Source organism: Pseudophryne corroboree, chromosome 3 (genome assembly GCF_028390025.1).
Source record: "Pseudophryne corroboree isolate aPseCor3 chromosome 3, aPseCor3.hap2, whole genome shotgun sequence".
NCBI lineage: Eukaryota > Metazoa > Chordata > Amphibia > Anura > Myobatrachidae > Pseudophryne > Pseudophryne corroboree.
The window spans coordinates 79,778,333-79,806,331 of NC_086446.1; the positions used below are offsets into that span (position 1 = coordinate 79,778,333).

General features: G+C 45.3%; 1 protein-coding gene across 5 annotated transcripts in view; it reads right to left on the bottom strand.

The window, feature by feature from the left end:
• LOC135054806 (NACHT, LRR and PYD domains-containing protein 12-like) overlaps nucleotides 1–27,999 on the bottom strand; it is a 613,159-nt gene that overhangs the window by 533,610 nt on the left and 51,550 nt on the right. For all 5 annotated transcript variants that reach the window (XM_063958163.1, XM_063958164.1, XM_063958165.1 and 2 more), the window contains exon 2: nucleotides 14,240–14,530. In XM_063958163.1, the coding sequence (XP_063814233.1) occupies nucleotides 14,240–14,516 (277 nt within the window). In that variant the 5' untranslated portion in view covers nucleotides 14,517–14,530. The remainder of the gene's footprint in view (nucleotides 1–14,239; nucleotides 14,531–27,999) is intronic.

A 27,999-nucleotide genomic window follows, 5' to 3' on the forward strand; every position in this document is an offset into this window, starting at 1 on the left:
TGCAGTGAGTATAAGAGGAAGTGCACAGTGACTGTCCTGTGTGTGTTGTGTCCTCCTGCAGTCAGTATAAGAGGAAGTGCACAGTGATTATCCTGTCTGTGATGTGTCCTCCTGCAGTCAGTATAAGAGGAAGTGCACTGTGACTGTCCTGTGAGTGATGTGTCCTCCTGCAGTCAGTATAAGAGGAAGTGCACAGTGATTATCCTGTGTGTGATGTGTCCTCCTGCAGTCAGTATAAGAGGACGTGCACTGTGACTGTCCTGTGTGTGATGTGTCCTCCTGCAGTCAGTATAAGAGGAAGTGCACAGTGACTGTCCTGTGTGCGATGTGTCCTCCTGCAGTCAGTATAAGAGGAAGTGCATTGTGATTGTCCTGTGTGTGATGTGTCCAGTGACTGTCCTGTATGTGATTTGTCCTCCTGCAGTCAGTATAAGAGGAAGTGCACAGTGACTGTCCTGTGTGTGATGTGTCCTCCTGCAGTCAGTATAAGAGGAAGTGCACAGTGACTTTTCTGTGTGTGATGTGTCCTCCTGCAGTCAGTATAAGAGGAAGTGCACAGTGACTTTTCTGTGTGTGATGTGTCCTCCTGCAGTCAGTGTAAGAGGAAGTGCACAGTGACTGTCCTGTGTGTGATGTGTGCTCCTGCATTTAGTATAAGAGGAAGTGCACAGTGACTGTCCTGTGTGTGATGTGTGCTCCTGCAGTTAGTATAAGAGGAAGTGCACAGTGACTGTCCTGTGTGTGATGTGTCCTCCTGCGGTCAGTATAAGAGGAAGTGCACAGTGATTATCCTGTGTGTGATGTGACCTCCTGCAGTGAGAATAAGAGGAAGTGCACAGTGACTGTCCTGTGTGTGATGTGTCCTCCTGCAGTCAGTATAAGAGGAAGTGCACAGTGATTATCCTGTGTGTGATGTGACCTCCTGCAGTGAGAATAAGAGGAAGTGCACAGTGACTGTCCTGTGTGTGATGTGACCTCCTGCAGTGAGTATAAGAGGAAGTGCACAGTGACTGTCCTGTGTGTGTTGTGTCCTCCTGCAGTCAGTATAAGAGGAAGTGCACAGTGATTATCCTGTCTGTGATGTGTCCTCCTGCAGTCAGTATAAGAGGAAGTGCACTGTGACTGTCCTGTGAGTGATGTGTCCTCCTGCAGTCAGTATAAGAGGAAGTGCACAGTGATTATCCTGTGTGTGATGTGTCCTCCTGCAGTCAGTATAAGAGGACGTGCACTGTGACTGTCCTGTGTGTGATGTGTCCTCCTGCAGTCAGTATAAGAGGAAGTGCACAGTGACTGTCCTGTGTGCGATGTGTCCTCCTGCAGTCAGTATAAGAGGAAGTGCATTGTGATTGTCCTGTGTGTGATGTGTCCAGTGACTGTCCTGTATGTGATTTGTCCTCCTGCAGTCAGTATAAGAGGAAGTGCACAGTGACTGTCCTGTGTGTGATGTGTCCTCCTGCAGTCAGTATAAGAGGAAGTGCACAGTGACTTTTCTGTGTGTGATGTGTCCTCCTGCAGTCAGTATAAGAGGAAGTGCACAGTGACTTTTCTGTGTGTGATGTGTCCTCCTGCAGTCAGTGTAAGAGGAAGTGCACAGTGACTGTCCTGTGTGTGATGTGTGCTCCTGCATTTAGTATAAGAGGAAGTGCACAGTGACTGTCCTGTGTGTGATGTGTGCTCCTGCAGTTAGTATAAGAGGAAGTGCACAGTGACTGTCCTGTGTGTGATGTGTCCTCCTGCGGTCAGTATAACAGGAAGTGCACAGTGACTGTCCTGTGTGTGATGTGTCCTCCTGCGGTCAGTATAAGAGGAAGTGCACAGTGACTGTCCTGTGTGTGATGTGTCCTCCTGCAGTCAGTATAAGAGGAAGTGCACAGTGACTGTCCTGTGTGTGATGTGTCCTCCTGCTGTCAATATAAGAGGAAGAGCACAGTGACTGTCCTGTGTGTGATGTGTCCTCCTGCAGTCAGTATAAGAGGAAGTGCACAGTGACTGTCCTGTGTGTGATGTGTCCTCCTGCAGTCAGTATAAGAGGAAGTGCATTGTGATTGTCCTGTGTGTGATGTGTCCAGTGACTGTCCTGTATGTGATTTGTCCTCCTGCAGTCAGTATAAGAGGAAGTGCACAGTGACTGTCCTGTGTGTGATGTGTCCTCCTGCAGTCAGTATAAGAGGAAGTGCACAGTGACTTTTCTGTGTGTGATGTGTCCTCCTGCAGTCAGTATAAGAGGAAGTGCACAGTGACTGTCCTGTGTGTGATGTGTGCTCCTGCATTTAGTATAAGAGGAAGTGCACAGTGACTGTCCTGTGTGTGATGTGTGCTCCTGCAGTTAGTATAAGAGGAAGTGCACAGTGACTGTCCTGTGTGTGATGTGTCCTCCTGCGGTCAGTATAACAGGAAGTGCACAGTGACTGTCCTGTGTGTGATGTGTCCTCCTGCGGTCAGTATAAGAGGAAGTGCACAGTGACTGTCCTGTGTGTGATGTGTCCTCCTGCAGTCAGTATAAGAGGAAGTGCACAGTGACTGTCCTGTGTGTGATGTGTGCTCCTGCATTTAGTATAAGAGGAAGTGCACAGTGACTGCCCTGTGTGTGATGTGTCCTCCTGCAGTCAATATAAGAGGAAGAGCACAGTGACTGTCCTGTGTGTGATGTGTCCTCCTGCAGTCAGTATAAGAGGAAGTGCACAGTGACTGTCCTGTGTGTGATGTGTCCTCCTGCAGTCAGTATAAGAGGAAGTGTACAGTGACTGTCCTGTGTGTGATGTGTCCTCCTGCAGTCATTATAAGAGGAAGTGCACAGTGTCTGTCCTGTATGTGATGTGTCCTCCTGCAGTCAGTATAAGAGGAAGCGCACAGTGACTGTCCTGTGTGTGATATGTCCTCCTGCAGTCAGTATAAGAGGAAGAGCACAGTGTCTGTCCTGTATGTGATGTGTCCTCCTGCAGTCAGTATAAGAGGAAGCGCACAGTGACTGTCCTGTGTGTGATGTGTCCTCCTGCAGTCAGTATAAGAGGAAGAGCACAGTGTCTGTCCTGTATGTGATGTGTCCTCCTGCAGTCAGTATAAGAGGAAGCGCACAGTGACTGTCCTGTGTGTGTTGTGTCCTCCTGCAGTCAGTATAAGAGGAAGTGCACAGTGACTGTCCTGTGTGTGATGTGTCCTCCTGCAGTCAGTATAAGAGGAAGTGCACAGTGATTATCCTGTGTGTGATGTGACCTCCTGCAGTGAGAATAAGAGGAAGTGCACAGTGACTGTCCTGTGTGTGATGTGTCCTCCTGCAGTCAGTATAAGAGGAAGTGCACAGTGATTATCCTGTGTGTGATGTGACCTCCTGCAGTGAGAATAAGAGGAAGTGCACAGTGACTGTCCTATGTGTGATGTGACCTCCTGCAGTGAGTATAAGAGGAAGTGCACAGTGACTGTCCTGTGTGTGTTGTGTCCTCCTGCAGTCAGTATAAGAGGAAGTGCACAGTGATTATCCTGTCTGTGATGTGTCCTCCTGCAGTCAGTATAAGAGGAAGTGCACTGTGACTGTCCTGTGAGTGATGTGTCCTCCTGCAGTCAGTATAAGAGGAAGTGCACAGTGATTATCCTGTGTGTGATGTGTCCTCCTGCAGTCAGTATAAGAGGAAGTGCACTGTGACTGTCCTGTGAGTGATGTGTCCTCCTGCAGTCAGTATAAGAGGAAGTGCACAGTGATTATCCTGTGTGTGATGTGTCCTCCTGCAGTCAGTATAAGAGGACGTGCACTGTGACTGTCCTGTGTGTGATGTGTCCTCCTGAAGTTAGTATAAGAGGAAGTGCACAGTGACTGTCCTGTGTGTGATGTGTCCTCCTGCAGTCAGTATAAGAGGAAGTGCACAGTGACTGTCCTTTGTGCGATGTGTCCTCCTGCAGTCAGTATAAGAGGAAGTGCACAGTGACTGTCCTGTGTGTGATGTGTCCTCCTGCAGTCAGTATAAGAGGAAGTGCACAGTGACTGTCCTGTGTGTGATGTGTCCTCCTGCAGTCAGTATAAGAGGAAGTGCACAGTGACTTTTCTGTGTGTGATGTGTCCTCCTGCAGTCAGTATAAGAGGAAGTGCACAGTGACTTTTCTGTGTGTGATGTGTCCTCCTGCAGTCAGTGTAAGAGGAAGTGCACAGTGACTGTCCTGTGTGTGATGTGTGCTCCTGCATTTAGTATAAGAGGAAGTGCACAGTGACTGTCCTGTGTGTGATGTGTGCTCCTGCAGTTAGTATAAGAGGAAGTGCACAGTGACTGTCCTGTGTGTGATGTGTCCTCCTGCGGTCAGTATAACAGGAAGTGCACAGTGACTGTCCTGTGTGTGATGTGTCCTCCTGCGGTCAGTATAAGAGGAAGTGCACAGTGACTGTCCTGTGTGTGATGTGTCCTCCTGCAGTCAGTATAAGAGGAAGTGCACAGTGACTGTCCTGTGTGTGATGTGTGCTCCTGCATTTAGTATAAGATGAAGTGCACAGTGACTGCCCTGTGTGTGATGTGTCCTCCTGCAGTCAATATAAGAGGAAGTGCACAGTGACTGTCCTGTGTGTGATGTGTCCTCCTGCAGTCAGTATAAGAGGAAGTGCACAGTGACTGTCCTGTGTGTGATGTGTCCTCCTGCAGTCAGTATAAGAGGAAGAGCACAGTGTCTGTCCTGTATGTGATGTGTCCTCCTGCAGTCAGTATAAGAGGAAGCGCACAGTGACTGTCCTGTGTGTGATGTGTCCTCCTGCAGTCAGTATAAGAGGAAGAGCACAGTGTCTGTCCTGTATGTGATGTGTCCTCCTGCAGTCAGTATAAGAGGAAGCGCACAGTGACTGTCCTGTGTGTGTTGTGTCCTCCTGCAGTCAGTATAAGAGGAAGTGCACAGTGACTGTCCTGTGTGTGATGTGTCCTCCTGCAGTCAGTATAAGAGGAAGTGCACAGTGATTATCCTGTGTGTGATGTGACCTCCTGCAGTGAGAATAAGAGGAAGTGCACAGTGACTGTCCTGTGTGTGATGTGTCCTCCTGCAGTCAGTATAAGAGGAAGTGCACAGTGATTATCCTGTGTGTGATGTGACCTCCTGCAGTGAGAATAAGAGGAAGTGCACAGTGACTGTCCTGTGTGTGATGTGACCTCCTGCAGTGAGTATAAGAGGAAGTGCACAGTGACTGTCCTGTGTGTGTTGTGTCCTCCTGCAGTCAGTATAAGAGGAAGTGCACAGTGATTATCCTGTCTGTGATGTGTCCTCCTGCAGTCAGTATAAGAGGAAGTGCACTGTGACTGTCCTGTGAGTGATGTGTCCTCCTGCAGTCAGTATAAGAGGAAGTGCACAGTGATTATCCTGTGTGTGATGTGTCCTCCTGCAGTCAGTATAAGAGGAAGTGCACAGTGATTATCCTGTCTGTGATGTGTCCTCCTGCAGTCAGTATAAGAGGAAGTGCACTGTGACTGTCCTGTGAGTGATGTGTCCTCCTGCAGTCAGTATAAGAGGAAGTGCACAGTGATTATCCTGTGTGTGATGTGTCCTCCTGCAGTCAGTATAAGAGGACGTGCACTGTGACTGTCCTGTGTGTGATGTGTCCTCCTGAAGTTAGTATAAGAGGAAGTGCACAGTGACTGTCCTGTGTGTGATGTGTCCACCTGCAGTCAGTATAAGAGGAAGTGCACAGTGACTGTCCTTTGTGCGATGTGTCCTCCTGCAGTCAGTATAAGAGGAAGTGCACAGTGACTGTCCTGTGTGTGATGTGTCCTCCTGCAGTCAGTATAAGAGGAAGTGCACAGTGACTGTACTGTGTGTGATGTGTCCTCCTGCAGTCAGTATAAGAGGAAGTGCACAGTGACTGTCCTGTGTGTGATGTGTCCTCCTGCAGTCAGTATAAGAGGAAGTGCACAGTGACTTTTCTGTGTGTGATGTGTCCTCCTGCAGTCAGTATAAGAGGAAGTGCACAGTGACTTTTCTGTGTGTGATGTGTCCTCCTGCAGTCAGTGTAAGAGGAAGTGCACAGTACTGTCCTGTGTGTGATGTGTGCTCCTGCATTTAGTATAAGAGGAAGTGCACAGTGACTGTCCTGTGTGTGATGTGTCCTCCTGCGGTCAGTATAACAGGAAGTGCACAGTGACTGTCCTGTGTGTGATGTGTCCTCCTGCGGTCAGTATAAGAGGAAGTGCACAGTGACTGTCCTGTGTGTGATGTGTCCTCCTGCAGTCAGTATAAGAGGAAGTGCACAGTGACTGTCCTGTGTGTGATGTGTGCTCCTGCATTTAGTATAAGATGAAGTGCACAGTGACTGCCCTGTGTGTGATGTGTCCTCCTGCAGTCAATATAAGAGGAAGAGCACAGTGACTGTCCTGTGTGTGATGTGTCCTCCTGCAGTCAGTATAAGAGGAAGTGCACAGTGACTGTCCTGTGTGTGATGTGTCCTCCTGCAGTCAGTATAAGAGGAAGTGTACAGTGACTGTCCTGTGTGTGATGTGTCCTCCTGCAGTCAGTATAAGAGGAAGTGCACAGTGTCTGTCCTGTATGTGATGTGTCCTCCTGCAGTCAGTATAAGAGGAAGCGCACAGTGACTGTCCTGTGTGTGATATGTCCTCCTGCAGTCAGTATAAGAGGAAGAGCACAGTGTCTGTCCTGTATGTGATGTGTCCTCCTGCAGTCAATATAAGAGGAAGAGCACAGTGACTGTCCTGTATGTGATGTGTCCTCCTGCAGTCAGTATAAGAGGAAGCGCACAGTGACTGTCCTGTGTGTGTTGTGTCCTCCTGCAGTCAGTATAAGAGGAAGTGCACAGTGACTGTCCTGTGTGTGATGTGTCCTCCTGCAGTCAGTATAAGAGGAAGTGCACAGTGATTATCCTGTGTGTGATGTGACCTCCTGCAGTGAGAATAAGAGGAAGTGCACAGTGACTGTCCTGTGTGTGATGTGTCCTCCTGCAGTCAGTATAAGAGGAAGTGCACAGTGATTATCCTGTGTGTGTGATGTGACCTCCTGCAGTGAGAATAAGAGGAAGTGCACAGTGACTGTCCTGTGTGTGATGTGACCTCCTGCAGTGAGTATAAGAGGAAGTGCACAGTGACTGTCCTGTGTGTGTTGTGTCCTCCTGCAGTCAGTATAAGAGGAAGTGCACAGTGATTATCCTGTCTGTGATGTGTCCTCCTGCAGTCAGTATAAGAGGAAGTGCACTGTGACTGTCCTGTGAGTGATGTGTCCTCCTGCAGTCAGTATAAGAGGAAGTGCACAGTGATTATCCTGTGTGTGATGTGTCCTCCTGCAGTCAGTATAAGAGGACGTGCACTGTGACTGTCCTGTGTGTGATGTGTCCTCCTGAAGTTAGTATAAGAGGAAGTGCACAGTGACTGTCCTGTGTGTGATGTGTCCTCCTGCAGTCAGTATAAGAGGAAGTGCACAGTGACTGTCCTGTGTGCGATGTGTCCTCCTGCAGTCAGTATAAGAGGAGGTGCATTGTGATTGTCCTGTGTGTGATGTGTCCAGTGACTGTCCTGTATGTGATTTGTCCTCCTGCAGTCAGTATAAGAGGAAGTGCACAGTGACTGTCCTGTGTGTGATGTGTCCTCCTGCAGTCAGTATAAGAGGAAGTGCACAGTGACTTTTCTGTGTGTGATGTGTCCTCCTGCAGTCAGTATAAGAGGAAGTGCACAGTGACTTTTCTGTGTGTGATGTGTCCTCCTGCAGTCAGTGTAAGAGGAAGTGCACAGTGACTGTCCTGTGTGTGATGTGTGCTCCTGCATTTAGTATAAGAGGAAGTGCACAGTGACTGTCCTGTGTGTGATGTGTGCTCCTGCAGTTAGTATAAGAGGAAGTGCACAGTGACTGTCCTGTGTGTGATGTGTCCTCCTGCGGTCAGTATAACAGGAAGTGCACAGTGACTGTCCTGTGTGTGATGTGTCCTCCTGCGGTCAGTATAAGAGGAAGTGCACAGTGACTGTCCTGTGTGTGATGTGTCCTCCTGCAGTCAGTATAAGAGGAAGTGCACAGTGACTGTCCTGTGTGTGATGTGTCCTCCTGCAGTCAATATAAGAGGAAGAGCACAGTGACTGTCCTGTGTGTGATGTGTCCTCCTGCAGTCAGTATAAGAGGAAGTGCACAGTGACTGTCCTGTGTGTGATGTGTCCTCCTGCAGTCAGTATAAGAGGAAGTGTACAGTGACTGTCCTGTGTGTGATGTGTCCTCCTGCAGTCAGTATAAGAGGAAGTGCACAGTGTCTGTCCTGTATGTGATGTGTCCTCCTGCAGTCAGTATAAGAGGAAGCGCACAGTGACTGTCCTGTGTGTGATATGTCCTCCTGCAGTCAGTATAAGAGGAAGAGCACAGTGTCTGTCCTGTATGTGATGTGTCCTCCTGCAGTCAGTATAAGAGGAAGCGCACAGTGACTGTCCTGTGTGTGATGTGTGCTCCTGCATTTAGTATAAGAGGAAGTGCACAGTGACTGTCCTGTGTGTGATGTGTGCTCCTGCAGTTAGTATAAGAGGAAGTGCACAGTGACTGTCCTGTGTGTGATGTGTCCTCCTGCGGTCAGTATAACAGGAAGTGCACAGTGACTGTCCTGTGTGTGATGTGTCCTCCTGCGGTCAGTATAAGAGGAAGTGCACAGTGACTGTCCTGTGTGTGATGTGTCCTCCTGCAGTCAGTATAAGAGGAAGTGCACAGTGACTGTCCTGTGGGTGATGTGTGCTCCTGCATTTAGTATAAGAGGAAGTGCACAGTGACTGCCCTGTGTGTGATGTGTCCTCCTGCAGTCAATATAAGAGGAAGAGCACAGTGACTGTCCTGTGTGTGATGTGTCCTCCTGCAGTCAGTATAAGAGGAAGTGCACAGTGACTGTCCTGTGTGTGATGTGTCCTCCTGCAGTCAGTATAAGAGGAAGTGTACAGTGACTGTCCTGTGTGTGATGTGTCCTCCTGCAGTCAGTATAAGAGGAAGTGCACAGTGTCTGTCCTGTATGTGATGTGTCCTCCTGCAGTCAGTATAAGAGGAAGCGCACAGTGACTGTCCTGTGTGTGATATGTCCTCCTGCAGTCAGTATAAGAGGAAGAGCACAGTGTCTGTCCTGTATGTGATGTGTCCTCCTGCAGTCAGTATAAGAGGAAGCGCACAGTGACTGTCCTGTGTGTGATGTGTCCTCCTGCAGTCAGTATAAGAGGAAGAGCACAGTGTCTGTCCTGTATGTGATGTGTCCTCCTGCAGTCAGTATAAGAGGAAGCGCACAGTGACTGTCCTGTGTGTGATGTGTCCTCCTGCAGTCAGTATAAGAGGAAGTGCACAGTGACTGTCCTGTGTGTGATGTGTCCTCCTGCAGTCAGTATAAGAGGAAGTGCACAGTGATTATCCTGTGTGTGATGTGACCTCCTGCAGTGAGAATAAGAGGAAGTGCACAGTGACTGTCCTGTGTGTGATGTGTCCTCCTGCAGTCAGTATAAGAGGAAGTGCACAGTGATTATCCTGTGTGTGATGTGACCTCCTGCAGTGAGAATAAGAGGAAGTGCACAGTGACTGTCCTGTGTGTGATGTGACCTCCTGCAGTGAGTATAAGAGGAAGTGCACAGTGACTGTCCTGTGTGTGTTGTGTCCTCCTGCAGTCAGTATAAGAGGAAGTGCACAGTGATTATCCTGTCTGTGATGTGTCCTCCTGCAGTCAGTATAAGAGGAAGTGCACTGTGACTGTCCTGTGAGTGATGTGTCCTCCTGCAGTCAGTATAAGAGGAAGTGCACAGTGATTATCCTGTGTGTGATGTGTCCTCCTGCAGTCAGTATAAGAGGACGTGCACTGTGACTGTCCTGTGTGTGATGTGTCCTCCTGAAGTTAGTATAAGAGGAAGTGCACAGTGACTGTCCTGTGTGTGATGTGTCCTCCTGCAGTCAGTATAAGAGGAAGTGCACAGTGACTGTCCTGTGTGCGATGTGTCCTCCTGCAGTCAGTATAAGAGGAAGTGCATTGTGATTGTCCTGTGTGTGATGTGTCCAGTGACTGTCCTGTATGTGATTTGTCCTCCTGCAGTCAGTATAAGAGGAAGTGCACAGTGACTGTCCTGTGTGTGATGTGTCCTCCTGCAGTCAGTATAAGAGGAAGTGCACAGTGACTTTTCTGTGTGTGATGTGTCCCCTCCTGCAGTCAGTATAAGAGGAAGTGCACAGTGACTTTTCTGTGTGTGATGTGTCCTCCTGCAGTCAGTGTAAGAGGAAGTGCACAGTGACTGTCCTGTGTGTGATGTGTGCTCCTGCATTTAGTATAAGAGGAAGTGCACAGTGACTGTCCTGTGTGTGATGTGTGCTCCTGCAGTTAGTATAAGAGGAAGTGCACAGTGACTGTCCTGTGTGTGATGTGTCCTCCTGCGGTCAGTATAACAGGAAGTGCACAGTGACTGTCCTGTGTGTGATGTGTCCTCCTGCGGTCAGTATAAGAGGAAGTGCACAGTGACTGTCCTGTGTGTGATGTGTCCTCCTGCAGTCAGTATAAGAGGAAGTGCACAGTGACTGTCCTGTGTGTGATGTGTCCTCCTGCAGTCAATATAAGAGGAAGAGCACAGTGACTGTCCTGTGTGTGATGTGTCCTCCTGCAGTCAGTATAAGAGGAAGTGCACAGTGACTGTCCTGTGTGTGATGTGTCCTCCTGCAGTCAGTATAAGAGGAAGTGTACAGTGACTGTCCTGTGTGTGATGTGTCCTCCTGCAGTCAGTATAAGAGGAAGTGCACAGTGTCTGTCCTGTATGTGATGTGTCCTCCTGCAGTCAGTATAAGAGGAAGCGCACAGTGACTGTCCTGTGTGTGATATGTCCTCCTGCAGTCAGTATAAGAGGAAGAGCACAGTGTCTGTCCTGTATGTGATGTGTCCTCCTGCAGTCAGTATAAGAGGAAGCGCACAGTGACTGTCCTGTGTGTGATGTGTCCTCCTGCAGTCAGTATAAGAGGAAGAGCACAGTGTCTGTCCTGTATGTGATGTGTCCTCCTGCAGTCAGTATAAGAGGAAGCGCACAGTGACTGTCCTGTGTGTGATGTGTCCTCCTGCAGTCAGTATAAAAGGAAGTGCACAGTGACAGTCCTGTGTGTGATGTGTCCTCCTGCAGTCAGTATAAAAGGAAGTGCACAGTGACTATCCTGTGTGTGATGTGTCCTCCTGCAGTCAGTATAAGAGGAAGTGCACAGTGACTGTCCTATGTGTGATGTGTCTTCCTAAAGTTAGTATAAGAGGAGTTCAGTGACGGTAGGATTATACATAGACAGATAGTCGCAGGGGCAACAGGGTTGGCCATCCCTGGGTCTCCCCACATTAGGGGACCGCACACCCTGCATTTGGAAATGTAGGAGTATTCCTTCAGTGGCCCAGCTGTTCAGTAACAGCTACCACTGAGGAGCTCCTGCACAGTCAGTCTCACGAGACAGGGAAATCAAGCGAGACAGTGACTGCAAGCTGCCGATGTCTGCTGGTTGGCCTGTGCTCAATGCAGCTTTGTGGCGGTTTGTTTATGTATGTATGCGCATTTTGCCAGCAATCATAGTAGTAGTGGCGGCCCACAATCTACTTTGCCCTGGGCCCCAGCCACCCTGAATCTGGCCCTGGGATTAGATATACTTGGTGTCTGGAGGGCTGCATAAATACCACTCTGATTAGATTCCCAGCAAACCGCCTTCACTACAAATAGTCACAAACACTGACTGATCATTATAGTGGTGTATCTATAATGGGTGCAAGCCGCTCAGTGCACATGGGTCTATGGGTCCAGGGGGGCCCACACAGCACACTCTGCACCCATGTAATGAATACTTACACCTCCAGCACCATTGTGCACTTCCTCTTATACTGACTGCAGGAGCACACATCACACACAGGACAGTCACTGTGCACTTCCTCTTATACTGACTGCAGGAGGACACATCACACACAGGAATGTCACTGTGCACTTCCTCTTATACTGACTGCAGGAGGACACATCACACACAGGACAGTCACTGTGCACTTCCTCTTATACTGACTGCAGGAGCACACATCACACACAGGACAGTCACTGTGCACTTCCTCTTACACTGACTGCAGGAGGACACATCACACACAGGACAGTCACTGTGCCCTTCCTCTTATACTGACTGCAGGAGGACACATCACACACAGGACAGTCACTGTGCACTTCCTCTTATACTGACTGCAGCAGGACACATCACACACAGGACAGTCACTGTGCTCTTCCTCTTATACTGACTGCAGGAGGACACATCACACACAGGACAGTCACTGTGCACTTCCTCTTATACTGACTGCAGGAGGACACATCACACACAGGACAGTCACTGTGCACTTCCTCTTATACTGACTGCAGGAGGACACATCACACACAGGACAGTCACTGTGCACTTCCTCTTATACTGACTGCAGGAGGACACATCACACACAGGACAGTCACTGTGCACTTCCTCTTATACTGACTGCAGGAGGACACATCACACACAGGACAGTCACTGTGCACTTCCTCTTATACTGACTGCAGGAGGAGACATCACACACAGGACAGTCACTGTGCACTTCCTCTTATACTGACTGCAGGAGGACACATCACACACAGGACAGTCACTGTGCACTTCCTCTTATACTGACTGCAGGAGGACACATCACACACAGGACAGTCACTGTGCACTTCCTCTTACACTGACTGCAGGAGGACACATCACACACAGGACAGTCACTGTGCCCTTCCTCTTATACTGACTGCAGGAGGACACATCACACACAGGACAGTCACTGTGCACTTCCTCTTACACTGACTGCAGGAGGACACATCACACACAGGACAGTCACTGTGCCCTTCCTCTTATACTGACTGCAGGAGGACACATCACACACAGGACAGTCACTGTGCACTTCCTCTTATACTGACTGCAGGAGGACACATCACACACAGGACAGTCACTGTGCACTTCCTCTTATACTGACTGCAGGAGGACACATCACACACAGGATAGTCACTGTGCTCTTCCCCTTATACTGTGCGCAGGAGGACACATCACACACAGGACAGTCACTGTGCACTTCCTCTTATACTGATGGCGGAGGAAACATCACACACAGGACAGTCACTGTGCACTTCCACTTATACTGACTGCAGGAGGACACATCACACACAGGACAGTCACTGTGCTCTTCCTCTTATATTGATGGCGGAGGAAACATCACACACAGGACAGTCACTGTGCACTTCCTCTTATACTGACTGCAGGAGGAGACATCACACACAGGACAGTCACTGTGCACTTCCTCTTATACTGACAGCAGGAGGACACATCACACACAGGACAGTCACTGTGCACTTTCTCTTATACTGACTGCAGGAGGAGACATCACACACAGGACAGTCACTGTGCACTTCCTCTTATACTGACTGCTGGAGGACACATCACACACAGGACAGTCACTGTGCACTTCCTCTTATAGTGACTGCAGGAGGACACATCACACACAGGACAGTCACTGTGCACTTCCTCTTATACTGACTGCAGGAGGACACATCACACACAGGACAGTCACTGTGCACTTCCTCTTATACTGACAGCAGGAGGACACATCACATACAGGACAGTCACTGTGCACTTCCTCTTATACTGACTGCAGGAGGACACATCACACACAGGACAGTCACTGTGCACTTCCTCTAATACTGACTGCAGGAGGACACATCACACACAGGACAGTCACTGTGCACTTCCTCTTATACTGACTGCAGGAGGACACATCACACACAGGACAGTCACTGTGCACTTCCTCTTATACTGACTGCAGGAGGACACATCACACACAGGACAGTCACTGTGCACTTCCTCTTATACTAACTGCAGGAGGACACATCACACACAGGACAGTCACTGTGCTCCAGAGTCCGGTGTAGGGCATTGAACAAATCACCAGGAAAATGGTGTGGCAGCCATTTCCCTGGCATTTTGTGCATGCACAGTAAAAAAATCGCTGGGAAATTAGACACCTCACCATTTTCCCAGAGACTTGTGCAGGCACACTAAACTCTAGGGTCTCCTAGTGACCCTAGTGCTCAGAGTCCCACTGTGCCGCTTGCTAGAGAGGAGAGGGAGCAGACAGACACTGCACATGGCTCTCCTCCTCCTCTCTTAAGACACCCCATGATCATTATGATGCAGTGTACTGTGATTAATTGATTTTTCTTTTTACACCTGTGGAAAGAATCACTGACAAGCCACATGGGACAAAGAGCCACTATACCACCTTGATATGAGATCTCACCAGTTTGTGTAAGTTTCTGTTGGAGATCCTCAGCAGGTCCCATAAGATTGATCAGTTGTAAGACCTCTACGGTCACTTCCAGAGCTGTTTCCTCTCCATATACTTTTACGAGATGGTCTTTTGTATCAATGCAATCTGCCTTTTCCAGACACCCACGTGGGATGGGGTCTCGACCTCCACAGGAGAAATCAGACAACTTGGACTTAAACCGCCTGAAGTCATATTGCTCCAGATCTTCCAGAGCCCGACAGAGAATGTCTCCAGGTGTCCTGCTCATCTCTCACAGAGTCCCTGGTGGGAATAGAGTAATATCTAATAACTGTTACAAAGACACCTTCACGATGACTAGAACACACAGCAATCAGTTCAGTCAATACCATTGTCCTGAGATACAGCTATTTCTGATTTTATATATATATATATATATATATATATATATATATATATATATAGGGTTGAAGTCATATATGACAAGGAATACAGCTAGTAAGGTTCCCCCCCCCCCCCCCCCCCCATCCCCTTCCTCTCTCTCTTTTCTGCGTTGTTAAGTCTGGGAGTGTCAGCTAAGCACTTTGCTTCTCTGTACATCAAGTTAAATGGTGGTTTTTTTATTGTTTTGTTGTTCCTCTCTAAGAGGTAATGCACAGTAGCCTCTGGCAGCTAAGAAGTATATGTACTAAAGTGCAGGTTTTTTGAAGTGGAGATGTTGCCCCCTAGCAACCATTCAGATTCTAGATATTATTTTCTAGAAGGTGTTTGATCAATGATAAGTATAACCTGATTGGTTGCTATGGGCAACATCTCCATCTCTAAAATACATCACTTTAGTACCCACATACTAAGACTCGACAAGTGTCAGGAATTGACTTGTCGGTGTATGTTGAGGGAGGCCCAATTTTGATATCCCATCACCTCAGGTAACAAGATGGAGGAAATCCTCTGGGCCTTAAATAATGTAGCTGTTATGCAGCAGACTCAGCAGGGCCAAATGCAAATTGTTACAGGTAGAGCTCAGTAAGCTTTGACTGGATGAACATGGGCCTGTCATGAATCAGAATATGACACTCTCAGACGATATTAAGGCCTCTCTATTGTCGTTTGAGAGCATGGCAAATTGACTTAAGTGGACAATAGAGGATTAGGTGGCAAAATTGGCTCTTTATTTGATGGGCATGGCACAGCGGGCCTATGTGGATATGCCTGAAGACCAGGCAGTGAATAATCGGCAGTTAAAAGCCGTGATTCTGTCATGGATAGGGGTGACAGGTCCCGGGAAGGCACAATATTTTTATGACTCGTGATTTAGGCCTGGATCCGCAACATGTGCTCAGCTAAGCTGGATAGAGCCGGACCAAAATCCGGAGAAAGTTGCCAGGCTGGTCCTCAGGCCAAAACCAACAGAAGTTGTTGTCACAGACTGCAGAATTACCCCAGAGGGGGCTTTAAGTGTGGCGCACTGGAGCACTTTCGTAGGAACTGTCCAAATCTCCAAGAACTGATAAACTGTTCAGTGGGAAGCTCAGTCTTCCATGATTGTTTGATCAGGTCTACATAGTTACATGGGTAGCCCACTGCTATTCTAGTTGCCTGTCCTGATACAGGAACAGGTGGTGTTGGTATTAATGGACTTGGGCAGTATAGCCACCTTGGTGTCCAGCACTCTTGTTCCAGAAGGCCTGACGATCTTGCTACCACCAGTAAAAGTCATATGCATTGGGCCACTAAGGAATATATACAAGAAATAAAAGAAAACATGCTCGCAAATTGTGCTCATGTTATGATCCTGTTGCTGTTGGTGCATGTCAGCTGATGCATTCCCTTTATTCAGAATGTACCTGGTATCAGCTGACATTAACAACCTGTCTGAATCTGCATTTCTTTATGTATTCCCTGTTTATCTTAAGGCCCATACACACCAGATGAGAAAGTAGAGTATCTTGCTCAGAAGGTCAAATCTGAGTGAGATCTTTTACAATCTTGTTCAGTGTGTACACAAAATGTCGTTAATGATGCGCGCTCCCGTGCATCGTTAACGACCCCCTACCTCGTCTGAACATGTAACGACAGCCATGCTGCGGGTCCCCACCCCCGCAGTCACTCCCTTCCCCGCTGGCATCAGCAAGTGTGTATCCAGGTCCCCGCCGCCACCACATTCAGCATTGGCAGGGGTCATCTAGTGTGTACGGGCCTATAGATCCTGTGTGCTGTGCAGTGCTGCAGCTGTATAGTATTTATAATTAGATTGACACTCTCAGGCCAGTACTTCCCATTAGTTCAGTGAACTGTTAAAAGGAACTTAGCCCAGCTCTCCAGTGCTGGTTATATTACCTCCTTATCTGGTTGTTTCTGAGTCTTAAGGTGTGTACACACGGTTATATCCTTGCTATGCCCGATTTTTACTTGCGATTTCCCTTGAACTCCCCGGAGCTCAGATAGCACAGATTTTGACTAACTTTTCTTGAGATGTGGACTATGTGTGCTTACGATTTTTTGGCTTATGTGTGATTTTGGCTTATGTGAGATGTCATTGACATGTGAGATGAACTAGATAGTACACCGATCTAGCAAGGATTGACTTGCCTGCACAGTCTATCTTTTCTTGCTATGGCGACCTGGCGGGACCACGCATCGGGATCGAATCGGGATCGCAAGGTGAATTTCACTTTGCGATCTGCACTAACTTTTCTTGCGATTTTGACTATATAGTCAAAATTGAAAGAAAATATCTAACCGTGTGTACACACCCTTAGTTTAAATTCTTGCTGGAAATCTGATTTGCCGGTCCCTGTCCTTCTGCAGCTCCATGCTCTGACTGTCTGTGCTCTTAAGGATTACCTAGTTAAGTATTGCTGATCTTCTTCTGTGTCTAGTATCTGTATCAAGTTACACCATCAAGTCAAGAACTCTGTGCATTCCCCGATTACTGCCTGTGCCTTGGGATGATTTTACGTAACACAACTTAGCTAAGTATATTGTCATCTGTTTACTACTGTGGACTTTTCCCTGTGTTCTGTGGTCTTCTTATGCTACTATCACTGTAAGCTTTCAAGGTTATGTCATTTGTTTATGTTGCCACATTCTATCAAGACTTATTACTTGGACATGGACATTGTAGTTTAATAAAGTCTCTATGTACTGTACTTCAACTTTCCTGTGAATGGCCATTACTCATAGCAAGGGAATACTAAGTATAATTTCTGGATTGCATATAAGCTCCAATACGGATATGGATATTCACTCAATAGCTGTATTTACATGTGTTTAGTATCCTGCTGCATTATAGAACTCTCATTGCTGCTGGTTTAAGTCTGCACACCATTACTCTAACTGATTCCAGCTTCTCCCCACCTAGAGTTCTGAACACATTCCATATGCTTTGATATTCTGCTTTACTACTTTAGTGTAAAATTCTAATTCTGTCTTGCAATTCACCTGTCAGACGGGATCGGTATGAAATACCTCCAATCAAAATCCCGACGTTCAAAATCCCGACACCAATTGACCGATGGTCAAAATCCTGACATGGACAAAATACCGACATTTAAAATACCGGCAAGGTCAAAATACCGACATGCGTTTTTTGTTGTTTTTTGTGTGTATGTCGACATAAGTCAACATGGACACCATATAAAGTGTACCGCATCTCCTCGCATGGCTCGCTACACTCGCCATGCTTCGGGCACGGTGCCCCTCCAGGTCCACTGGGATGGTAAAGTATGAACAAGTCGGTTTCAATGAAAAAAATCATGAAAAACTCATGTCGGTATTTTGACCTGTCGGCATTTTACATGTCGGTATTTTGACCTTGTCGGTATTTTAAATGTCAGTATTTTGTCCTTGTCGGGATTTTGACCTTGTCGGGATTTTGACCATCGGTCAATTGGTGTCGGGATTTTGAACGTCGGGATTTTGATTGGAGGTAAACTGACTGCATCCCTGTCGGACACATACCTCCCAACATGACCCTCTCCAGGAGGGACAGAATACTCTGCTCCTGGACTTCCCTCTTCATTTATGATTGCCATCACCTGTACTGAAACACCTATCTTATCCATTAACCTGTTCAACACAGGTGCCTGCAATCATAAGTTAAGAGAAAAGGCCAGAAGCAGAGCATTGTGTCCCTCCTGGAGAGGATCATGTTGGGAGGTATGCAGATATTATATGCAGGTGACTCCTAACAACTCACTATAAAACCAAATACACTAAAAAGAAAAAAAATGACCAAGTCTGGGCAAAAGTAAGTTTTCCATATATATGTGATAGAGTAAAATAATGGAGTTTGTGAGTCATTTTCCCTTGATGTAAATATTATATAGTCTGATCCTCAAATGATCCTAACATGCATGAAACAAATAAGAAAATAAAAAGCAAAAACAGTGTAGTACATCCTTACAATAAATAGTGTACACCTCTAGTAAGTGTGAGAATCCTAACATCAGTGACTATGGGGGTCATTCCGAGTTGATCGCTCGCTAGCAACTTTTTGCAGTTCTTTGAGCAGGTTAAAACTCGGCAAAACTGCACATGTGTATGCACCGCAATGCACAGGTGCGTCGTACGGGTACAAAGAGGATCGGTGCTGGGTGATGGATTTAACGAAGAATCCAATCGCACAGTCGATCTCAAGGTGATTGACAGAAAGAGGGCGTTTTTGGGTGTCAACTGACCGTTTTCTGGGAGTGTTTGGAAAAACGCAGGCGTGTCCAAGCATTTGCAGGGCGTGTGTTTGACGTCAATTCCGGGAACAAAAAGACTGAAGTGATCGCAGCGGCTGAGTAAGTCCAGAGCTACTCAGAAACTGCAAAAAACTTTTGTGCCATCAGCTGCAAAAGCATTCGCACACTTGCAAAAACGAAAATGCACTCCCCCCCATAGTCAGTGACTATCTGATTGCAGCACAGCAAAAAGTTACTAGCGAGCGATCAACTCGGAATGACCCCCTATGTTCTCCAACTCTCTGCATAGGATGTAGGGTGGCATACCAAACTCATATGTTGAGAGACCTCACAACTTTTAGATATTGGGGGTCTGAATGCTCTCGCGGAGTAGCTGCGCATGATCTGGAAAAAGGGTATGACCTCAGGTAAAGTGTCCGTGACCTCAACTGAGTGGGAGGGGCTTTGTGGCATTGTCCCGTGGTGCGGCATTTTGGGGGCGTGTCCAGCACTTCATAAATGCTGTGCAGGTGCGCATGGCATCTATTCAGAGATCACTCGGCGCTTTGCAAAGCAGAACAGCGGGTGATCAAAGCCTCCCCCAACTGGTAGGTGTGGTACATTAAATCATGGTATCATAAATATTCATAGCTACAATGTGGTGGAGACTAATTAACTAATTGGGGATAGCATGGACCTTATAAACATCCAAGATGGCCATGCGTTCCATTACATGCCGCTCATAGGAAATATAAGGAACATACACTACAGGAAGCACATATTAAATCATAAATATATAACATTAAAAATTAAAAGATCTCTTCACTTGTTTACAATTAAAAAACATATTAAAATGAAAATATACAGAATTATAAAACCTATAGACAACTCGTAAAGGAATTGTATAACACTCCGGAAAAAAGTATCTTACAGAAACCATTGGGTTTAAAAATCTATTGCTGGCCATACACTAGGACGACCCCCGCCAGCTCCCCAGAGTATGACAGATCGTACGGGGTCTTTGTACCGTATAATCTATCATACCCCTGTAATTCAGTGCTGCCAAGATTGACTGATCATATGTGCCAATGGCCGCTCATCGTAATCACACCCAAAACATGCATGATGTGCATACAACAGGGCGATCAATGCATTGATATCGTGTATTCATACACGATACCGACCTAGTGTACAGCCAGTTTGAGTTAATCCCACCAGGGTTGTGTGTGCCTAATACCCCTTTTAGATTAAAAAGCCTGGTGGCATCTGGGATTTTGTACACAGCTTCAACCTGTAAGCAACACGGCTGAGACTCCTTCCAGAGTGGCAGCAGGTCCCGGCTTATTGCCAGGTCTATGAAGTCACTGCATACGTGTGCAGTAGCAACGCTAGGAGATTAAGGGGAACATTTACTAAGCAGTGATAAGAGCGGGGAAATGAGCCAGTGGAGAAATTTCCCCATCAACCAATCAGCAGCTCTGTATCATTTTACAGTATGCAAATTATAGATGTTACTTCAGTACTTATTGGTTGCCATGGGCAACTTCTCCACTGGCTCACTTCTCCGCTCTTATCAATGCTTAGTTAATGTACCCCTAAATCATCTACTTGCAGCGGCTCTACTACGCAGTAAATGGATCCCAGGTTGCATCGACCCGACTTACCCATTTACACTGTACCGCAATATGGATCCTTCCCGAGACCAACCCTGCAAGCTACTGTAGCTGGGGGTGTAGCATGGTTTGCCGGCAGTCGGGGTCACGGCGACCAGTATACCAGAGTCGGAATCTCGACCGCTGGCATACCGACAGCTGGGCGAGCGCAAATAAGCCCCTTGCGGGCTCGCTGTGCTCGCCACGCTACGCTATCTATTCTCCCTCGAGGGGGGTCATGGAACCCCAAGAGGTAGAAAATATGTCGGTATGCCGGTGGTCGGTATGCCGGTGGTCGGTATGCCGGTGGTCGGTATGCCGGCGGTCGGTATGCCGGAGCCGGTATGGTGGTCGTCGGGAGGCCGGCCGCCGGCAACCTGAAGACCACCCGAGTAGAGAAAGACCACCTTTCTCTCAAAGTGACAGGTACCATGCCTCCTTTCTCCTGGGGCACGCCCCCTTTAATATTAAATTATAGTGTTTGATATCACTTTTATATAAAATTTAATATCAAATTTATAGAGTTCGATATTAAAAAAGATAATGGCTTTGAAAAGAGTGTCACGTAACACCAGTCGCAGAATGTCACGCAACGCGGCACATCAAATCAAGCTGCTGAAAGATGCATATTACACAGTGTTAAAACCAGGTAGTTTTAGAAGTTTTATCTGCTGGAATGTGAGAACTATAACACGCTGTACCCTTTTGTTAACAAAACCAAAATTTTACAGCGTGTTATAGTTCTCACATTCCAGCAGATAAAACTTCATGCATGACACATATGGTACTATTTAAAAATCATACTATGTCACACATGGCACTGTTTTAAAAAGCATACTGATTTTAATGACCGTGTCCATTTTCTTAGATGCACGGAAGCATCACACCTGGTACTGATTTAAAAAGCATATTGATTATAATGGCCATGCATGATTAATGATGACAGCACAAATTTCAAAAGCCTTAGATGTACGGACTAGCCAAGCGTGTAACAAAAGCATCTGGTTATTATTAATGTACACAATGTGTTAATCTCTGCAAAAGAACATTAGCACCACCTACAGGTCTATATATTGACTCAAAATGACAACTTAATTTTAAACAGATATATATATATATATATATATATTTATTTTATTATTATTTAAAAGCACAATAGTTTAAATAGAAACAGCAACATGAATGTTGGGAATACAGGGCATAAGAAGGGGGGAAAATGTAACAAACATTACACGAGTTCATACTGCACATTACAACTGAACTATAGACTCGACATATTAGACTAAAAACGAAGGCTGCAATGGCACATAATACAGCTGTGTAAATTACAAGTATTTGGTATATTTTTGAAGTGCTGAGTACAATGTTTAAGAATCCGCTAACAGATTATATTTTCATTGTAACTGAAAAGAATTATCACACTTAATAAATTATACATCCAAAGTTTATATGTTTAAAAACGCTGCACCTGCATCTTGGAAATGTGGGACGGCATATCACAGGTTGGTGGGGGCCATATGGCTCAACTCCATGACTATAAGAATGGGACACAGCTCTGAAGTGGGACACAGCTCTGAGAAGGAATTTCAACTGAAGTTACATTGCTATACACACGCACAACATCATGGTAAGTGTTATTATTATTATGCTAACTGGGGTGTGTTGTGTGCAATGCCTTGTAATTATTATTATTATTATTATTATTATTATTATCATTATGGCTCTAATGATTGTGTTGTGAGGGAGGCGGCGCAGATGCTATATGCTGTCTCATATTATAGAAACGTTATATTTTAAAGATATTTTAACGTATTTACATTTTAATCTTGTTTAAAAGAACATTATTAATATTATAATTATTTCTCACGCAGTATCATATTTTACAAATATGGCTGTGAATTAGGTATAATTGTTTGTGGCTTACTGAAGGATGTTTAAATATGTGGTAATAGTGCCATCTAGCAGTGCATTTTGGAAATGCATTTAAAAATATATATATTTATATGCATTTACAAAATGCGCCGGCGCTGTATTATTTCATGTAAATCGTTTGAAGACGGATGTTATAGACTGTCTCATATTATACAAACGTTATATTTTAAAGCAATCACATTTAATGTGTGCATAGTTTAAAAGAACACTGGTATTAATCGTGTTCTTTTATATATATATATATATATATATATATATATATATGCATTTCCAAAATGCGCCGGCGCTGTATTATATCATGTAAATCGTTTGAAGACAGATGTTATAGGCTGTCTCATATTATACAAATGTTATATTTTAAAGCAAACACATTTAATGTGTGCGTAGTTTAAAAGAACACTGGTATTAATCGTATCTCATTTTCATTATTGGTTCAGCGACAGAAGATGCAGAACATCACCAACAAAGATAACGACATGTGCACATCCGGATCCGAAGATGATGTTTTACCAAGTTATCAAATGAACCATGGTAAGCTAAGTCTATAAATACCATTGACACGTTTTTATTTATTTTTAAAAGTTTAAATAGTACGAACTTATAGCCAAGGCCTACAATTTGTTCATTTTTACTTATTTTTAAAAGTTTAAATAGTATGATCGTACAACAGGCTGGATACAAAGTTGATAAGTAATTAATAAAAAAAAATATTTCTCACAATTAAACAACAGATGTCGCAAACACAGAGAATTTTGATGATGTTGGAGGAAGTTCGTTTGGTTCAGATTACATCATTCCAGATTTCACTAACATTTTGGAATTGGCGACTGCCTGTGAGTAACATGTAATACATGTAATACACAGGCCTAGTACAAGCAGGAAAACAAAAAAACGCGCAACCGCCGCTGAAACGGGGAACCATCAATTCGCAATGCCGTCGATCGTACATAACCACCTAAAGGAGAATGCTAGGCCATCGGTTATGGGTATAAATCACGGCTGTATCAACCCGAACAAACGCAGGCCGGCTCGACCAAGAACGAATGAGAGAAGTCATAATTTAGCATTTACCGATCTTAAAAGAAAATTCTCGTTGGTGCTGTAACATCAAAACACACATCATTTGACACTGCAGACCGGGATGTCGCTGGTAATACAAAGACTGTAAAGGTTAAGAGGGCATTGCGCCTCTCAAGAAGTAATGTTAAGCAATTGTCGCAATCGTTGTAATCACAATTCCTGATACACAGGATTGGTCTGAAACAGAAGCAAGACACATAGCCGGCAGTGGTGTATTATCAAATATTGATTCAAGAAGTAATGTTAAGCAATTGTCGCAATCCGATGTAATCACAATTCTTGATACACAGGATTGCTCTGAAACAGAAACAAGACACATAGCTGGTAATCATGTGTTATCAAATATTGATGACATAAATGCGCAAGAATTTGTTACACCCTGTGTAGAGGCAACGACACAAGAACAGCAGAATAGTTCTGATGAAATGTTCTCAGCTGTTGCAGGAATTCCTGGTAATACTACAACGGTTGATTGGGTAACAACAATGCCCAATAGTTTTACAACGGACGCTGGGGTACACGCATCGGCAGATGCGTGTGCACCGGCGCATGGGATAGCGCCCGACATAGTTGATGGATGTCAAAATACAGAACAAGTAGGCCAAGACGCTGAAATACAATTTTACCGTTGTTGGGTAAAATACGGGAAGATGTTGAAAACATGGGGGTAAAAGCTGGGTATTTGTTAAAACACATTAAAGGTGTGAGCCACGGTGGCAAATGTAAACAAGACATTGTTAAAGAAGTTGTTGAGACGTATATGAATGTCATGTCAAAATACATAGATCGGTCATTTAAGACAACTGAATTTATTAAAGCCAACATACATCATTTTGCAGAAATAATTGAAACTAAACCGTGACTAGGCATGTTAGGCAATGGTTTGAAACGTGTTTTAAATTGAAATGCCTGTAAAAAAAACCACGAATTAAACCTTGTGTAACATACAAAATCTCACAGTTATTCCGACGTGCAAAGGTGAAACAGGCTGTAACAACATTAACCAGATTGAGAAAGCACAAGCGGCACAGGAAATGGGTGATAGGCGGTGGGCAGAGGAAGGGGTTTGTAGAATTTGAACATTCACCACCCCGGGAACGTATGGTAGGCGGGGAGCAGAGCACGAGACATGTAGATTTAGAACAATCGCCACCCCAAGCATTACCGATTGACGAAACACAGGCTGACAATAGTGAGCGCATTTCAAGCCCCATATATAATGAGGCACGCGGGGTTGAGTCACCCGGTAATGATGAAGGTTGGCACCATGTATACTTAGAAGCGATTAACAGTTATGAATGACAACGACCAAATTTCAGAGCTGTTGAGTACCACAACCACTATCGGTTTGTTAATTTGGACAAGGTTACATAATTTGTAGAGGGAATTCGAGCCATTCATACTGCTATACAGGCCATGCTCGATGGCGTCCTAGCGGGTGTGGATCCTGCCGACCGCGTTCAGCTTAGATTGTAGGGGGGTGGGTTACACAACGCCATCTATTCGCATTGTAAGCCACAAGAAACATTAGACGCTGCCAGTTTTTTTAACCAGATTACAAACGCGCTTCAAAGTAACGCTGAATTCTTATTATCCAGAGGTTTAAGGTTTGTGATCAGTATTTTTAGAAACAGAGTGGGCGGCGGTTTGACAGGTAAAAGTTTACACCGCTTACCATATATTTTAATCATTGACAAGCGTAAAAGATACCTGTATGATTTCAGAAATATCGGTAATAACCTGTGTTTGGCCGCTAGCGTCTGTAAACTTCTGGATAAAGGTAACAACGCCAATGACCATGTAATACAGGAGAGAGCGATCCAACTACATAAAGCTTTGACTATGCCGATTGATACAGCGGTCAGCTTTAGCGATGTTGCATTTTTTGAAAATTACTTAAATGTTACGATCAAGCTCCTCTATTACAATCAAGGGGATTGGAAATATTACTGTACTGACAGCCGTTACAAAGACACGCTGTTTGTGCTATATCACGATTGTCACTTTTATGGGATACTCGATATCAAAGCGTTTCTTGGTGCCCGATATTTTTGCAGCCGTTGTCATAGCGCTTACCATCATAGAAATAATCACGATTGTCTTTTCTTTTGTAAGGCTTGTCACAGACCAGATTGCATTGACGACGGTGTGACTGCGTTAAGGTGTTCGGTGAGTAGAGTATTTTGTCAATCAAACTAATGTTTAGAGCTACACAAAGCTTTAGCTTTTGATCACAAAATATCCTGTCTTGAACATGCATATTGTGACAGGTGTTGTCTCTACCGGCGAACAGACCATAACTGCCGAGGCCTAAAGTGTCCCATCTGTAAGGTGTCCGTTGATGGGTTTTCGAACCATTTGTGTTATATACAAAACATCATGCCGGAAGAACCCACAAAGAAATACATCTTTTATGATTTTTAGTGTATGCAGGAGACGGGGGTGCACATACCAAACTACTGTTACGCTCGAACATTAACGGGTGAGAAAAACTGGGAGTTTAAGGGTGTTGCGTGTATCGAAGATTTTGTAAAGACGTTCATGAAACCAAAATTTGCGCATTATACATTCATAGCGCATAATGCAGGTCGTTATGATGCGTATTTTGTGCTGCACCAGCTGATTAAGGAGAAATGAAAGATGGAATTATTATATAGAGGCGGCAACATAATGTGCATCACGGTAAAAGATTTGAAGATAAGATTTACCGACTCTTTAAATTTTTTACCCATGCGGCTTAGCAAGTTACCAAAGGCAATGGGGTTTGACGGTACCAAAGGCTATTTCCCACATTTTTTTAACACCGCTGATAACCAAAATTACATAGGGGCTATGCCGTCAATAGAGTATTTTGGTCCACAATACATGATGTCTGATGAATTATCTGAGTTTACAGCTTGGTATAAACAGTGTGTACACAAGCCGTTTCACTTTCAAAAAGAGCTCGTACGATATTGTAAAGACGATGTGAAAATATTACAAAAAGCTTGCGATGCTTTCAGATCGGCTGTTATAGCCATGACAGAACAGGAGTTTCTAATAACAAAGGGGAAAAAAAGGTTGTGGTTAAACGTCACATCGAGGCTTTTCAATTAATCACGTTGGCATCCGTCTGCATGTCCATATACCGTTGTAAATTTTTACAGGAAAAGACACTGGCCCTTGTACCGGGTGATAACTATCACAAGACTCAGAAGCGTTACTCAACGCCTGCCGTACAGTGCTTAATGTACATAGAGCACAAAGAAGGTGTGAGTATAAGACATGCTTTACAAGGGGGCAAGAAGAAAGTTGGTAAATACAGCCTGGATGGTTACGCCGTGATTAACGGCGCACCCACAGCGTTTGAATTCCAAGGTTGTTTTTATCACGGCTGTGGTGCTTGTTACAACGCTGATGATAAAAACAAACTGACTAAAATGACCTACGGTCAATTGCACCACAAGACGCAGGTAAAGTTGCGCTACCTTAAACGATGTGGATTTCAGATACGTCAAATCTGGGGTTGTGAATGGAAGTCTATGCTAGAGTCTGATGAGGATCTACAGGACTTTCTGAAGGGTAAAGAATTACCCGAACCCTTGGAGCCATGTGATGCTCTTTATGGCGGGCGCACGAACGCCATAAAGCTGTATCACAAAACAGATTGTGATGAAAAATTCACTATTTTGACTTTACCAGTCTGTACCCTTTTGTTAATGAAATCAAACCGTATCCTATACAAAGTATTTCGGTTTTGCCATGGTTAAAGTTTACCCGCCTCATGGGCTATTCTTTCCGGTTCTGCCGGTTAAAATGGGCGGTAAGTTAATGTTTCCATTATATTGCACATGCGCCAAGTCTGGACAGACTGAGCCGTGCGTTCATGATTCAGAAAAACGGGCACTCATCGGTACATGGTGTACCGTGGAACTAAACTTGGCTGTAGAAATGGGGTACAGGGTGTGTAAAATCTATGAGGTGTGGCATTTTGATGAGAGATCTGACAAATTGTTTTCAGGTTACATTAAAACGCACCTCAGGGATAATCAAGAGGCCTCTGGATATCCCGAATGGTGTACAGACTCAGTGAAATGCCAAGAGTATATAGACGCCTATCAAAAAAATGAAGACATGTCTTTACATCCCGATCACATACAAATCAACCCCGCCAAAAGACAAATTTCAAAATTGTTTTTAAATTCTCTATGGGGTAAATTTGGCCAACGTAGCAATATGCCCAATACGTGTCTAGTGACCAATCCCGACAAACTTTTTGAATACGCGTTCTTACCGTACTATGATGTGTCCGCTTTGTACTTTGTTGACAATGATACCGTTATGGTAAATTGGAAGTATGCCAAAGACCATTACACCAGGGGCTCAATCTCAAATGTAACTATAGCCATCTTTACAACTGCTTATGCTCGTGTTGAACTGTACAAACTACTGGATAGAT